A 15429-nucleotide genomic window follows, 5' to 3' on the forward strand; every position below is an offset into this window, starting at 1 on the left:
CTATAAACTTATACACATACTAATCTATCGATTAACCAATTACTTGAGTTTTATTTCCAGGTATTTAACAGTCGGTTGGGAGGTTCTTTGAAAAATGTTGGCCTCAATAGTTTTTCTTGGGATAATCGATGAATTACGCTTGTATGCTCATGCTTGGGTTTTCCCTCAGTCTCCTGTTGAAATAGTTGTTCATTAAAGTTCCTTCGCCCAGCTTCCCCTTTGGCAATTTCTAAGATGAATGGATTCAGTTCCTCATTGATATGTTTCATCGTACTCGAATAGAAATCAAATTCAGCAGAATTATCCAAAGTATCAATTATTTCATTTCCTTCGAATCCTTGTAGAATTTCGTTAATCTTCCTGGAATTTCTTGTCTTCCTTATAAAACTATCCATTTCAATTCTTTTACGTTTTCTTCTAGTGCTCAAATACCTTAACGTTGCCTTTGTTATTCTTTTAAACATTAAACTTGGGCTTATTTCCTTTGGGAAAACAATCGGTGAATATAATGGTTCGACCTTAGTGAATAAATAACCGGAAATATTAGTTTCAAAAGGAAGTAAAGGTGTCTGATTTCTATCGGAAAGGTGGTATCTGTAATCGATCATGTAATCATATTTAGATCGTAATGTCTCATCGACTGTTTCATTCAACAACATTTCGGCTTCGGGAGACATTAATGTAGGGTCTACATCTTGCAATAGTTGCGATGCATATGCTGTGTGTGATTCTAATATATCACATATGGACGTTAATTCGGTAATAGTTGACATTGTAGAGATAGAATATTCTTCCTTCCGGACTGGTGTTGTTGCCATTGGCAGAGGGAAAGTACCAGAAGTAGATGTCCAAAATTGTAGACTCATCAAACACTTTCTTATGTCTTTATTATTTGCTTGTATGATGTTATCAATTATTTCGGAATCAAGTTGCAAATTCAATATCTGACAGTACTTCAGTAAGAATGCTTTGACTGTCTTAGTAGCAACCACTTTAGCACTGAATAATGAATTTTCCTCCTCAGCAACATTGATCAATGTCGTTGGAATAAAATTAAGATCCCTACATATCAGAATAATTGGTCGTCTTGCAGTCAACAATAATTTTTCAACTGCATTCCAAAAAAACTTATCATGCTCTTTGAAAATAACATCCACGTCATCAAATAAAATAATACCTTTAGAACCTCTCCCTTTAACATAATGTGTAGTGGAAAACTCGTTTAGCTTATCAAGTATATCTTTCTTACTCCTATTTTCGGAAGTATTCACTTCAAATATTTGACCACCTAAATCTTCCATTATAAGCTCAATTAATGTATTCTTACCAATACCTTCTCCATATAGTATAGCTAGAGGGACAAAGTCAATTGTCTGGGTTTCATCATTATCACTATCATCAACGTCAGCATCCCCATGGATAATAAAATTGGCAAACTCGTCAACCTCCTCCTTAGCTAGTTTCTTTTGTAATTTATTTCTGGTTGTTGGTTTCTTTAATTTATCGAATGATTCATTAAGCCATATTTCAACTTGAGTTTTTAACTTTGGTTCTAACATTACTTCTTTGATCGACTTTGGTTTAAATAAATTAGGCCAGTTGGAAACATGATTTGCTTTGGAATTCATTTGAAATGGCATGAGTTTAAATTGTTGATCTTTAGGAGAATTTTTATTCAACAATAAATAATCATCTGTTGTCCATAACATTGGTGTTTGTATATTATCTTTCTTCTTAGGGAGATGTAATTGAACTTTATCTTTCCGTAGTGGGGAGTAGTCATCTTCATTTGGAAAAATCATTTGGCACTTTGGGAAGGGGGCATCCAGGCTCTTCAATTTTGATATGTCATTTAATCTTTTTAATGGACCCTGTGTTGTTTCATTACGTCCAATAGTATCATTGTTTATATTATCAGGCTTCTTAAATGATCCAAATAAATCTTTTAGTTTGACTTTTTTTGAATTTTGAGGGTCTGACACGACAGTACTGGCTGAAACAATAATATCCTCATCATCATCATTCACATGGTTAATATTGGTCACATTTTCAGAAATAATATTTATATCATCACCCATTAAGAAGGAATCTTCATCTTCATCTAGAGAAATAACTATAGGTTTATTCCTAGCCTTGCCAGTTCCATTGGCCTTTTTCAGTTCGATCTTCTTTGGACGGCTCATTAGGAAATTCTTGACAGATTGAGAATTCGCAGAATCACCCACTGGAGTTATATGCTTTATGGGTTTATCCTCTATAACTTCTTTAAGGGGTGATGAGGATTCAATTATGGAATCGAGTGTAGTATCATCTTCATTACCGTGTTCGATGGCTTCCGTAATAAAGTTAGCCTTCTCAGCTAACTTGGTCTTTTTCTTTGTATTACCATTTAATAGAGTGGTAAGAGCATTTGTCCTTTTCATTGCATTCCAAAACCCAGCGGTATTGAATCGACTGTTCTTTCACTGCGTCTAATATATTATGGTTCACTCTTCCTCACCTAATGTTTTCACTGAAAAATATACGATGAAGTTATTTTACGCGTTAATGTTTCGCGTTTTGTTTTATTTTACATATATAGTTTAGTTAGTCGGATGGATAAAAAGTCTATAGTCTATGCAATAATTAGTATGTACACTCAGATTATACCATTTCAACATCACTGTATCCCTCCTCGTCGTCTCCTTGTACCTCTGAAGTTTTCGTTGATGGTGCTAGCTTTTCATCATCTGAATAATCGTCGTAGTCACTGGAATCATCTTCATCGTCATCATCTTCCCCATTATCTATCAGTCCTGCATCATCTAATTCTTCATTATATTCGACATCTTCTTCCTCTTCTTCATCTAAAGTAGCTTGTTGTACCATGTCATCTTGCTCTTCGTCTTCATCTTGTTCTTCACCGAAGTGATTTGAAAGTGCCAACGTTGAATCCAATCTGGTCTCTAAAGCCATCAAACGAGGCAAAAGATCAGCACGTCTCTTCAAAGTAGAATGCAATGAGGCCAAACTGCTCATCAACTTCAAATTAGGAACTGAAATTAAATAGGCACCATGCACGACAAGACACCATTTAACCCAGATGTTTAGTGATTGTTGTCTGGTGGATTGTCTTGCAATTCTTTCCGCTAACCTTTCTAATAATATTATTGCTAAATGAGGACGTAATTTTAGGATAGTATCTCTAATCACCCTTTCGTCTCTGTTGTTTAGTACTGTCTCCAGGAGAGAATGGTCATTTGATTGTAATGATTGAGACAATATGACAGTAACAGTCCCCGTGGTTCTTGCTTTCTTAGATTTTGTGGTCGTTGAAGTAGATGTGGCGATGGAACCAGAATATAAAGTGGATAATTTATCAGCCAATGAATCTTCTTCATTGACGTTTTCTTGCAGCTCCAAATTTGAGATTAGATCAGCTACATGTTTAAAGTTATCACCGGTTGAGATATGAGCGTTAGACTCAGCGTATGCCTTAGGGGCAGCTTTATCCAACCCATGTAAGGTTTTATCCATGGACTTATTCTTATTATTTATAGTGGTTGATGCGATCAATAATTCAAAATCTGGGGTCAGATCATTCCATTGAATTAATTTAAAGTGTGGTACTGTAGCATTTTGCAACCATGTAAAACTTAGGGTAGATTTCTTGATGAACAAGTTGAATGGAGATATCTTTATGTCTTGTGTCTTTATAGTAATCTTCTTGGAGGCTTGTTTAGATTTCTTTCTATGGGAATTCTTCCTCTTCTTTGATGTTTGAGATGTGAGGGAGGAGTTGATTGATAATGGATCTTCAAAAATTTCAATGTTTCCTTCTTGGGTATTGATCGCTATCACTTCTTCATTGAATGAGGAAACATTTTGTATATTTGATTGTGATACAAGGACAGTTTTAGTGGTTCCTGTTGATAAATCATACACGTTTAAGAATCTATCGTTTTGAGCAGCAGTAATAAAATAATTCTGGGAAAGTCTTTGCAGGATAATGATTGGTGAAATGTGACCAGGGAATGTCTGTACTATTTCCTTATTTGCTAAGTCAATCAAGAAGATTTGATGTGATGCCACTAGGATTCTATCGGAATCCAAGATTAATATCTTCTGTAACTGAACTGCTGGTGGATCTAGTTGGAATTGTGAGACTAGCTTCCATTCCAATAAATCAAACTGGTAAAAAGTATCATTAGAATCAATACACCATAATGTGTTGCCTGAGATATCGAAATCATTAATTTGGAAGGAATTAGTGGTTGATAGTTTGTAGACGATTTCATTAGACAAGGGAGAATAAATCCATATTTCACCGTTATTCAACCCTAGCACCAAAGACATCGACAGTGAGTCTGCATCCTTGTTCAAATTGTACCATTTCAAAGCTGTGAATTGTAGATTGGAGTCACTCAACAAGAGCGAAGTGTCATTGATCAATGGAGAGTCTGTTGGTTGCACCGTTAGACGCTGTTTGTCCAGAGCCGTGGTGACGTATGCCAGATACTGTCCCGAGGGGTCGTAGCTCGACATGGTGGAAGACATGATATCGCAGTTCTTGGTCTCTTTGTCGTTGTTCTTCAACTTACTCGCCCATCTCATCTCATCGCACTTCTTTTATTTAAAGACTCTTAAGTGAAAAATTTTCCCGTCATTTTGTCCATCCGGGTGACCCTTCCAAGTATATAAAAGTGAACAACAACAACTAATTGACAATTGATGATACATGTCTACAGCAGACGAGTAATACCATCAAGCAAGAAAGCAAGCAATCTAGCTATTACATTTACTATAACCAATGGCTGTGGATTCAGAAGATGTCACGCTCCCCAAAGGTATGTGCCACCGAGAGGATTCAACCCCTGTCTGACGATAATTTTACTAACTCATCGCATTCAGCAACTGTACAGAAGATCATCTCTGAAGTGTTAGACTCGGATCTAACCTTTGGTAAGGAGGGAAGAGAGATTATCATCCAATCAGGTGTCGAGTTTATAATGATTCTGTCTGCAATGGCCTCGGAAATGGCTGAGAATGAAGCCAAGAAGACGATTGCGCCAGAACACGTATTGAAAGCTCTAGAAGAATTGGAATTTAATGAATTTATACCTTTTCTACAGGAGATTCTAGTGGAATTTAAAGGATCTCAACGTGTCAAGGAGAAGAGAGACTCCAAATTCAAGAAATCAGGATTATCTGAAGAAGAATTACTTCGACAACAGGAGGAGTTATTCAGACAATCGAGGTCAAGGTTGCATCAGAATAGTGTCAGCGGTGCCTCCTGTGATGATGAGACTAACGCAACTTCTAACGAAATTAAAAAGGAGGAATGATTTTTCTTCCTCTTGAACCCAACTTGTAACATTGTTTCCCCTTCTCTTAAAATCTGCTAGCTAACATAGACAGATAGATAGACTCGCATTTTTATTCCATTTTTATATGATATATTATTAATACTACGCTAACTAACTTTTTTTCCTCCTTTCTCTCTTTTCTTGAAAAATATTTAAATTGTTCGATCTTTTTTGACTTTTTAAGTATGACTGGAACAAGGGTTACTGCAAATACAGGAAGGCAAGACGCTTTATCAACAACCTACTAGACTCGGGAATATTCTCAATTATGAATAGATATATCTTATTGCCGTATCTTATTTATGGATTAGGGCTTATTGTTGCATTGCAGCCATCTTACATCCATCCAGATGAGCATTTTCAAAGTTTAGAAATACTAGTACAGAAATTTTGGCATATAAAGGGAACCATACCTTGGGAATTCACACCGACTGATGCTGCAAGGTCCTATGTCCCATTGTATTTGACATATGGTCCTCTTTTCTCCTTATTGAGATACGTCCTCCACGTTAATAATCCAATGTGGATTCTTTATTGTGCAAGAGTACAGAATCTTATCCTTTACATAATTACTTTTAAATGGTCTTTACCTTATTTGGTCCCAAACTGTGAGAGTTCATTGGACATTAGTTCCAAAGCAGAGTTACTAATGATGACTTCGTATGTTACATGGAGTTATCAAACTCATACTTTCTCGAACTCAATCGAGACCAACTTATTATTGATAGTATTGTCTCTGCTTCAAATATTGTTGTCAAAGATGTCAGAGAAAAAGAACTACTCACAGGTTAGGGTGTCACTATTATTAGGGGGTCTTATATCTTTGGGTATATTCAACAGAATGACCTTTCCTGCCTTTATTATGTTACCATTTTTAAAGCTATTCTTTCGATTTTATCGTCATAAGAGCCATTGGTCATCGTTTCTAGTTCTCTCCTTATCGATTCTTTTGACCACATCACTTTGTATATTATTGGATACTGCGATTTATGAATCCAACGAATGGGTCATTACTCCCTGGAATAATTTGAAGTATAATTTTGACATTTCCAATCTAGAATCACATGGTTTACACCCTTGGTATACTCATATCCTGGTCAATTTGCCTCAATTACTAGGTCCCATGATTATATTTTTGCCACTCATTCTACTGAAAACAAGCACAACCATCCCTACATTGTCAATAATGTCGAGTATGGTAACACTTTCTTATTTCAAACATCAAGAATTTAGATTTTTAACACCATTAGTACCACTTTTACTAATTCAACTTGCAGCATGTATTCCCAACTCAATCCAGCAGAGTTCCTTCAAGAGAAGTGTTATTAGACTCTTGTGGGTACTATTCAATATCATATTCGCCGTCATCGTAGGTGTTTTCCATCAATCAGGTGTAATACAATCACTTTCTAACTTCTCTTCCCCTTCCACGCTAGAACCCATTACAACTCATCTTTGGTGGAAAACCTACTCTCCACCTACTTGGTTATACATGAACTCAAATCTAACTGTTTCTACCCTTGCAGATAAATCATTGATTGAATTTGAAACAACGACGGATCACGTAGTGGACTTACAAGGATGTGATTTAACCACATTAGAATTAATTATGTGGGATTTTCTCAAGCATACAGACCAAGTGAAATTATTTGTCCCAAAGTCGGTGGTCAAACAATTGAATCCTTTGATGCCAATATTCAAATTCGACGAAACAATGTTTGTAGGCAGTCATTTAGATTTAGATCATTTGGAGTTTGGTGATTGGGATACTTTTAGTGTGGGATTGTTTGTTTATAATGTAAGTTTACTTTGATTTAAATATATGTATATAAAATATTTCATTAGTGTTTATTTATGGCGGAGCTAACTATGTCACCGTTGAAATTTAATTAAATTGTAACTTTAAAAACTTTTCTTGAACACCAGAGCAAGAAGATACCAAGCAAGAAGATACCAACAATCAATGATCGAAGTATGGGGAGCTTTTCATTGAATTTACAACCAAAGGGAAAGAAGAAAAGGGATAAGAAAAGAGCAACTAGCTCAACGAAGTTGAATAAGGTAAATATATTTAACAATGATATTGAAGATACACCAGAAAATAAACGAATCAAATTGACACATGTGGATAATTCAGAATTAAAGGAAGCACAGGCATTGGAAGAAAAGAAACTGGTTATAGTACCAATAGGAATACCGCAAAATATTGACTCGCTCTCTTCAGAATCAAAAGATCCGAAAGATAGTACACATTTTGGTTTGAATATCATGAATACTAAACCCAAGGATAAGGGACCAACACTGGGAAACAGTATCCTAAGTAAGAGAAATGATACCGAAACTGAGCTGCGATTGTTATCTAACTTACCTACAATTACTACTGAAAAGGAATATGACGAAGTTCCAGTGGAAGAATTTGGAAAGGCTTTGTTAAGAGGTATGGGTTGGAAAAGTGACAATGAAGAGAATGAAGGCTCTAGCACAAACAAGAAACCAGTACCACCACATGAAATGAAATTCCATCCAGATGGACTAGGTATTGGTGCAAAGGTCTCTGCAATGAATAACGACAATACAAAAACTTCGAATCGAAAGCGACGATCAGATCAGGAAATATTCATGCCAATTGTACGAATCGATAGAAAAACTGGGGAGCGAATAGAATGACATATGGTATGTGGGTATGCTATTAAAGAGTAGTTATGTGCCAATGGTTAATAATTTGATATTGTGAACCTGTCCGATGAGCTACTTGATTACACAATGAGGCTGATTTTATGAGTTAACATGTGCACTACAAGCACATGAATTTTCTGCTCTTCAGACTCAAGAGACTCTCTTTTGGGTGACATGGCCCCTCACAAAACTTGGGATTCTGAAATGAAATAAATTGTAACCGAAACCATTATGGCCTATGGCAGGAAACATGTTTTGACATTCATTTTGTCATTTTTTGCTACCATTTTCTATCAACGATGACATTTTCACTGTTTGAAAGCGTGCCATGGGGAAGGAGAAAGAAGTAATTCTCTTGCTTGTGTGTTATTTTGATTCATTTTGTAGTGACTTTTCGATCAGTGCTATTATTTGTATTAATGAACTCAAGAAATAGTTAGTTATTTAATTTAAGGGTCAGTAATCTATGTTTTTTTTGTCCCCAAGCAAAAGATTTTTTTTATTATAGACTCACTAAGCGTTTTAAAGTGGATCGGTCCTACTCTCATTCTTTACTTCGATATAATAAGAAAGTGACACAAAAATGAATGGCAATGACGGAAAAAAAGTCCCATAAATTTAGAGTATAAAAACAAAAATAGTTTGTAGTCTATACAATTTCTACTTTAAATTGTTCTAAACTTGGCTTTTCATTTAGAGGAATTGTATAGTTGTCAACAGAATGCCTCAACAAGAAACGTTCCAACTGGAACAATTCACAAATGATGCTGCTCAACCCCAGCCAACACAACCAACTCACTCCCAGCCAACACAACCAACCCAATCGAGTTTACCAAACTCATCCAGAGAAGAGAATGCAAACAATGATGGACAAAAAGGGAGTTTAATTTGGTGTACGATTGGAAATATTGTTTTTTTACTTATTTCTATACTTTTTAACGTAAGTTCATTGGTAAAGGGAGTTCCAATGCTCAAAAAAGTAAACATGAAAGATACAAGGGAACAATCCCTTTACTAATCGGTGCCCCTTTCCTACTAGCGATCACTACCGCAATTTTTATTGTTACCGCTCTAAGAGTGGTGTCTTATAAGACAACTAAGTCTTTAACTTTGGGTCAAACATTGTTTGCTGGTCTTTCATTAACAATATTTATTGGCATTTATAATAATACTGATTAAGGAAAAGAGTATTATTTAAATATGATTTAACTTTCTGTATCTTAAAATATTACTCCTAGTAATTTTACTATTTATTATACTATATTCCACTTATTTATTAAATTTAACAAAAACATAAAAACTTTGAATAAAAACTAGAAGTTCGACTTGATAGAAAATTGGCAACTAAAACAAATATGCGATAGGCCAAGTTAAAAACATCACAAACATCCAGACGATCAAGTTAAGAAAAAATATTCCAATGGTCATAATTTTTTTCATTGTGCCATAACAAATTAAGGCACCCCAGATAAAGAACGAAACATTCATGGCAATCAGATATAGGTAATTCCTCTTGTTGATGTTCAGGACTGTTGGTACAAATGTTGAGTAAAGGTAGATTGTAACAAACAACCCACACAAACTAAACATTGAAGGTGGTTCGACTATTTTATTTATAAATTTTTCTTCGACGTCCTCAACTCTCCCCTTTTCGATATCAGTCATTATAGCAGTGTCAATGTTCTTGAGTGGACTCATTTTTGTAATCCGTAACCTACCCAATGCTTACTGTGTCTCGCAGGGAGGATGTCAATTATATTTTACCAAAAGTAGAAAGTGTACCTTTTTTTCAAAGTCCGGGCATACCGAAACAACAATGGTAAATTGTCCATTCACGAAAGCAAAGCGATAAACTTTCAAATCAAGCCAATGGGAGTGGAGAATGATGTAATCTCCGAAGATCTGTTTTATCTATAAATATACAAATAAATACAAGGGTGTTGCCATGTTTTTGTTATGATAGTTTTCCAACCCAACCAACTCAATCGAGTTCACCAAACACATCCAGAGAAGAGGATCTAGACAGTGATGGGCTTAAAGAGATGTTATTCTGGCTTGCTGTTGCAAATACTGGTTTGCTACTTTTTTCTACACTTTTTAACTCAGGTTCTTTGGTAATGGGAATTTCAAGGCTCAAAAAAGTAAAACATGAAAGGTACAATAGAACATCAATTTCAATATTCAGTGCCTCTTTCCAACTGTTTTTCGGTGCCCCAATTTGGGTTCTTGCAACTGTAAGATTCCTATCTTACAGGTCAATTAAGTATTTAACTTTGGGTCATGCATTGCTTGTTTTTCTTTCATTAATAATATTTCTTGGCATTTACAATAATACTGATTAAGGAAAAGAGTAAAATTCAATCTGCCACTTCATTACATAATATAATTTTACTCTCTGTATTTTATTATGTTAATATAAATAATTTAGCTATTTAACAGTGTCTCATTTTTGTTATCATTATTATACTGTTTCCAAACAGAAGTTTCAGAGTCAGATACCTTTTCAGATGCAAAGTCACTTAAGACACCTTTAATAGCAACCGAGCCGACTTGAAGCCTGCCTTCGGTCTTCAATTGTTGGAACCAATCAGTAACAATCTCACCAGCCTTCAAATCGTACTTAGATGCTAAGTAACCACGGGCTAAGAACCATAATAATCTTTCGAAATTTGAAGAAATAAAAATGCCCATACCTGGTGATAAAGTAACGGCAACCTCATCAGATCTTTCGTATATTCCAGATTTTAAGAATCTGTCCAGAATATCATTTTCATTAGTGACAATGACTAATTTTTCCGCTGATAGACCCATCTTCTTGGCAAAAAACCCGCAAGGATGTCACCAAAGTTTGTATTTTTTGGCTGCTAGATGTTAGGTAGATTTCGATAAGCTCAACCATACCTAATAGTAGTCCATGAGACCTATAGGATGGATTGATAGTATTAGCTGAAATACTAAGAGTAGACCTGATCAGTCACTCAGGGTTAGACGCGGATAGTTACCCCAACACTCAGGGTAACCGTGTCATTGAAGAATCTTGATCCAACCCATCGAGCGTCGTCGTCGTCGACTTACCATTCAACTTGATAAGATTTGTGTTCCTTATCTTGTAGAGCAATGGTAGGGTTACTTTGTTCAGTCATTTTTATTATTAATATACAATATTTTCTTCGTCGTTTTTTCTATATAATAAAATATATAATATCTAAACTAATATTTAACCAATACATTCTTTCTAACATTTCTTACCCTTTATATAGTTTTCTATTTGGGTAGAAATATTTTCTTCACATAGAAACCAGAGATATTCAGACGTCGTCGGATAAGCCTATTCTGATCATAGAATTTTCTAGAATGTTCTACAACTTTTTTGTCAAACTCTAAAATTATTCTTTTCTTTTTGATCATATTCTATATTGTTCTTTTTCATTCGTTGTGGAACAACTTGCTCTTTGATAGACGTATCCTATCCATCTTGTAGAATATTCGGTTCCAGCACAACTTATCATGAGGAAGTTGGTATCAGTTGGAACCCTTTAGGTAATTATCATAAATAGAACCAAGTTTATATAGTATTCCTGAACGTATATCTAATTTGACCTAGTTACTCATTTAGGGTTGTTTATATATTAAATAACCTTATCACCTTTAGGCATTTATTATACTATATATTATTTAAGTAATATACCAACAAAAGCTTGAATAAGGAAATAAATTTAACAAAAACATAAAAACTTTGAATAAAGAATAAAAGTTCAAGTTGATAGAAAGTTGGCAACTACAACAGATACGCGATAGGCCAAGTTAAAAACATCACAAACATCCAGACGATCAAGTTAAGAAAAAGTATTCCAAAGGTCATAATTTTTTTCATTGTGCCATAACAAATTAAGGCACCCCAGATAAAGAACGAAACATTCATGACAATCAGATATGGGTAGTTCTTCTTGTTGACGTTCAGGATTGTTGGTACAAATGTTGAAAAAATATAGACTATAACAAACCACACGCACAAACTAAACATCGAAGGTGGCTCGACTATATTATTTATATTCTCCTCTTCGACGTTCTCAACCCTCCCCTTTTCGAGATCAGTCATTATAGCAGTGTCCATGTTCTTGAGTGGACTCATTTTTGTAATCCGTAACCTACCCAATGTTTACTGTGTTTCGTAGGGAGGATGTCAATTATATTTTACCAAAAGTAGAAAGGGTACCTTTTTTTCAAAGTCCGGGCATACCGAAACAACAATGGTAAATTGTCCATTCACGAAAGCAAAGCGATAAACCTTCAAATCAAGCCAGCGGGAGTGGAGAATGATGTAAGCCCTGGAATATCTGTTTTATTCAAAAATAAACAAGTAAATATAAGGGTGTTGCCATGCTTTTGTTGGTCTGATAGCCTTCGAATACTTCTATCAGAATAGAAACTTTGATTATATTCTCAACGTTGAAAAAAGTACTTTGAAACTTGTTGTATTACCTGTATTACTGCGACAGAGAACGATCAAGAACTTAAGCAAATTGTAATATTGGTAATTCACATTAAGTACTACCCAAAACTTGAAAAGGTTGAAAAGTGCCACTTCAAGCATTGGATTTTAAAATGATAAATGGCCATAACTGGGGAGCAGATAGAATAATATGTGGTATGTTAGTCTGCTATTAATGAATATAAGTGCATATAAATAAGTACTTTAATAATATAATCATGATATAGTTGTTGATTGATTAGACAATAGCACCGAATCCAAACAATATCAGTTGTGATGCAAAATTAGTACCCCATTGTTTCATCCATTCATTCTTATGACTATATTCCCATTCTTCTACCATCTTGACTAAATCTACATATAACTCCATGCTCAATTGGTCATAGATTCCAGTATCCTTGAATGATATTTTCTCTTCAAAATCTTGTAAGTTCTTGACAATTTTGCAGCTTACAATGATTTCGTTAGAAAGGTTATGTGGGATATTGAATGTTTGTATATTGTTGGTATTTTGATGATGCTGTTGCTTTTCATCTGAAGATGTACTAATTAACGGGGTTTTATTCCCACGCAATGAAGGTGTAACAGATTTCTTCTTTCTCACAGAGACATTAGGCGAACTCCACATCGGAGAGGTAGAAACTTCCAAAAGATTATTTTCCTTTTGATCCTTGATAGTGTTAAAAAGTAGTCTTTGAATATTTACAAATGAAATTACAGGCTTCAATTCATCTAGAGAAAGTATATTCTCGTTAGTAGATAATTGAGGTGGTGTAGTCGGGAGACGGCCTTTTAAGTCTTTGAATTTGAACTTCAAATCAAAAACAATATACTTGTTATCATTACTCATTTGACTTCTGTGAAGTTCGTTATTGTGGGAATGAGGATCTTCAGGGGGCAGCATTATATCTAAAAAAATTTCAACGCTACCATCCTGAATCCAATTAAATGCTCTATTCTTAGTCAACCCAAGCTCATTAACGTCGATTGAATTTAATCTCAACCTCGTTATTCTTTGGAAAGACGTGGATAGATCATTCCTTAAATCATTAAGGTTGGCTGACTTATGCTGTCTCTTGTGCAAAGAGAATAATGAATTATTAATGGAACCTGTGGCTACGTTAGCATTCAAGAGATCAATTAACATGGTACTTGTATTTAGTTTTGGCATTTCCAAATTGAATATTGCCAATTTATTTGTCTTCCCTGTCTTTAGATCAATTATCTTTAGTGTAGAATCATTAATCTTGACGTTCCGGAGTTCATAAATATCGTCTATTGAAAATCCGGTGTTCTCATTAAGAAGCATTACATCACCATTTAAGCCAAATAGGGATATATCATTTATAATACCTTTACCAAGCATCCATTTCTTCAAAGATAATGATATTTCAACTTGATGAATCAAAAATTCAAATTTCATAAAATCATTACTATGGTTGGTCTCTACATGAAGGTCATTATATTGGATACAGTAGCTCCTCCATTCAGATATAGATCCTTTCTTAAAACTTATGTTAATTAAATCATTATCCTTGATAGATTGCTGAAGAACTTTTCGTAATATATCATCAATTAATCTTTTCGTAAATGAAGTATCCATGGCGTATGGTAAGACTGAAACAAATGCTGCAGTTCCAATAAGGAACCAGCAAACCTTTGAAAACATTTTCCAAGAAAATACTGGAGATTTGGCGTTAAATATGAGAGTCGAACGGTTCTTCAGTTGTGATTGGTTGGATGACTTTGGAGGTCGTATTAGAGTGGTGTTAGATATAAAGGGCGACGGCTCTCTTGCTGTTACATGTTTCTTTACATTAGCCCAATTATTCAATGAGGTAGATATGTGTTTCCTAGATAGAAATGCCCTTACAAGTGCAGGCTTTCCAGTAAGCCTTCCGATGAGGACTGTCTGTGGTGCAGTTATATTTGTCAACGAGCAAAACATAGCTAAAACCAGAGTTGCTTGATAATTAGCAAAAAAGGTATTATATTGTTTTCCCCAGTGTGTAACTTGGAATAGCTTGACCTTTGTCTTCTTGTTGTCTTGTAATGGACAATAATTTATAAGACAAATATTCTTTGATTTATAAATATTTTGCTATTGCGATATCGGCGCCGAAGAAATTTATGGTCTAAAGTATAGATATTACCTTCCAACAATATTTAGCTGAACAAACTAAGGGAAAGAAGATAAGAATAACCCTAAGTATTGAAAGCAGGCTATCATTATAATGTCACAAAAGATTGGACACACGGGATTAGCGTTTGCCAGGATATGGCATCATGTGGATGTCGCACATGACAAGAGAACTTTGGGGAGATTGGCTTCCTCCATTGCGATAGTGCTAATGGGGAAAAATAAACCAGTGTATCATCCATCTCAAGATTGTGGAGATTACGTAGTAGTTACTAATTGCCAGAAGTTACGTGTCACAGGGAAGAAGTTTGAGCAGAAAACTTATTGGTCTCATACCGGGAGACCTGGTAGTTTGAATTTACAAACCATGGAAACTGTTGTCCAGAATAAAGGTTATGGTGAAATATTAAGGAAAGCAGTAAGTGGTATGCTTCCCAAGAATAAATTAAGGAAACCGAGACTAGAAAGGTTAAAAGTGTTTGATGGAAGTGAACATCCGTATAAGAATAATATACTAGCATTTGCTTATCAACAGCCCCAAAATGTGGTGGACCCAATACCTTCTAATAGTGCAAAATCTGACCAATAAGTTCGTTAATAACATTCTCATTCAACTTATCCATATTTGTATTATCTATTCAACTTTCTGTATATATAAAATTTAGAAAACATACATACGCTTAAAAGATGAGAAGCAAAATCCTACACATAAACAAGGTTTTTTATGAGAACTATATTACATTATCTATTTGTTTTTTCGTAAGTATTTTTTTTTT

At 34.8% G+C, this 15429-nt stretch overlaps 8 protein-coding genes across 8 annotated transcripts; 4 read left to right on the forward strand and 4 right to left on the reverse strand.

Moving 5' to 3' along the window:
* Window positions 1-50: 50 nt before the first annotated feature.
* ELG1 (Elg1p) lies at window positions 51-2423 on the reverse strand (the record flags this gene model as incomplete). Its single annotated transcript, XM_003677841.1, has 1 exon — window positions 51-2423. The coding sequence occupies one exon, from the start codon at window positions 2421-2423 to the stop codon at window positions 51-53; it is 2373 nt and encodes a 790-aa protein (XP_003677889.1).
* A 220-nt stretch (window positions 2424-2643) lies between these two features.
* Window positions 2644-4593, reverse strand: UTP5 (Utp5p; the record flags this gene model as incomplete). Its single annotated transcript, XM_003677842.1, has 1 exon — window positions 2644-4593. One exon carries the CDS (start codon window positions 4591-4593, stop codon window positions 2644-2646), a length of 1950 nt encoding a protein of 649 aa, XP_003677890.1.
* A 196-nt stretch (window positions 4594-4789) lies between these two features.
* NCB2 (negative cofactor 2 transcription regulator complex subunit NCB2) lies at window positions 4790-5324 on the forward strand (the record flags this gene model as incomplete). Its single annotated transcript, XM_003677843.1, has 2 exons — window positions 4790-4826; window positions 4891-5324. 2 exons carry the CDS (start codon window positions 4790-4792, stop codon window positions 5322-5324), a joined length of 471 nt encoding a protein of 156 aa, XP_003677891.1.
* A 289-nt stretch (window positions 5325-5613) lies between these two features.
* Window positions 5614-7158, forward strand: SMP3 (glycosylphosphatidylinositol-alpha 1,2 mannosyltransferase; the record flags this gene model as incomplete). Its single annotated transcript, XM_003677844.1, has 1 exon — window positions 5614-7158. One exon carries the CDS (start codon window positions 5614-5616, stop codon window positions 7156-7158), a length of 1545 nt encoding a protein of 514 aa, XP_003677892.1.
* A 161-nt stretch (window positions 7159-7319) lies between these two features.
* On the forward strand, window positions 7320-8012 carry SPP2 (spliceosome ATPase-activating subunit SPP2; the record flags this gene model as incomplete). Its single annotated transcript, XM_003677845.1, has 1 exon — window positions 7320-8012. One exon carries the CDS (start codon window positions 7320-7322, stop codon window positions 8010-8012), a length of 693 nt encoding a protein of 230 aa, XP_003677893.1.
* A 2433-nt stretch (window positions 8013-10445) lies between these two features.
* NCAS0H02370 (uncharacterized protein) lies at window positions 10446-10832 on the reverse strand (the record flags this gene model as incomplete). Its single annotated transcript, XM_003677846.1, has 1 exon — window positions 10446-10832. One exon carries the CDS (start codon window positions 10830-10832, stop codon window positions 10446-10448), a length of 387 nt encoding a protein of 128 aa, XP_003677894.1.
* A 1919-nt stretch (window positions 10833-12751) lies between these two features.
* MDM32 (Mdm32p) lies at window positions 12752-14461 on the reverse strand (the record flags this gene model as incomplete). The annotated part of the gene is made up of 1 exon (XM_003677847.1): window positions 12752-14461. The coding sequence occupies one exon, from the start codon at window positions 14459-14461 to the stop codon at window positions 12752-12754; it is 1710 nt and encodes a 569-aa protein (XP_003677895.1).
* A 286-nt stretch (window positions 14462-14747) lies between these two features.
* On the forward strand, window positions 14748-15242 carry MRPL23 (mitochondrial 54S ribosomal protein uL13m; the record flags this gene model as incomplete). Its single annotated transcript, XM_003677848.1, has 1 exon — window positions 14748-15242. One exon carries the CDS (start codon window positions 14748-14750, stop codon window positions 15240-15242), a length of 495 nt encoding a protein of 164 aa, XP_003677896.1.
* Window positions 15243-15429: the final 187 nt, after the last annotated feature.

The sequence above is a fragment of the Naumovozyma castellii genome, chromosome 8, assembly GCF_000237345.1.
Source record: "Naumovozyma castellii chromosome 8, complete genome".
Taxonomy (NCBI): domain Eukaryota; kingdom Fungi; phylum Ascomycota; class Saccharomycetes; order Saccharomycetales; family Saccharomycetaceae; genus Naumovozyma; species Naumovozyma castellii.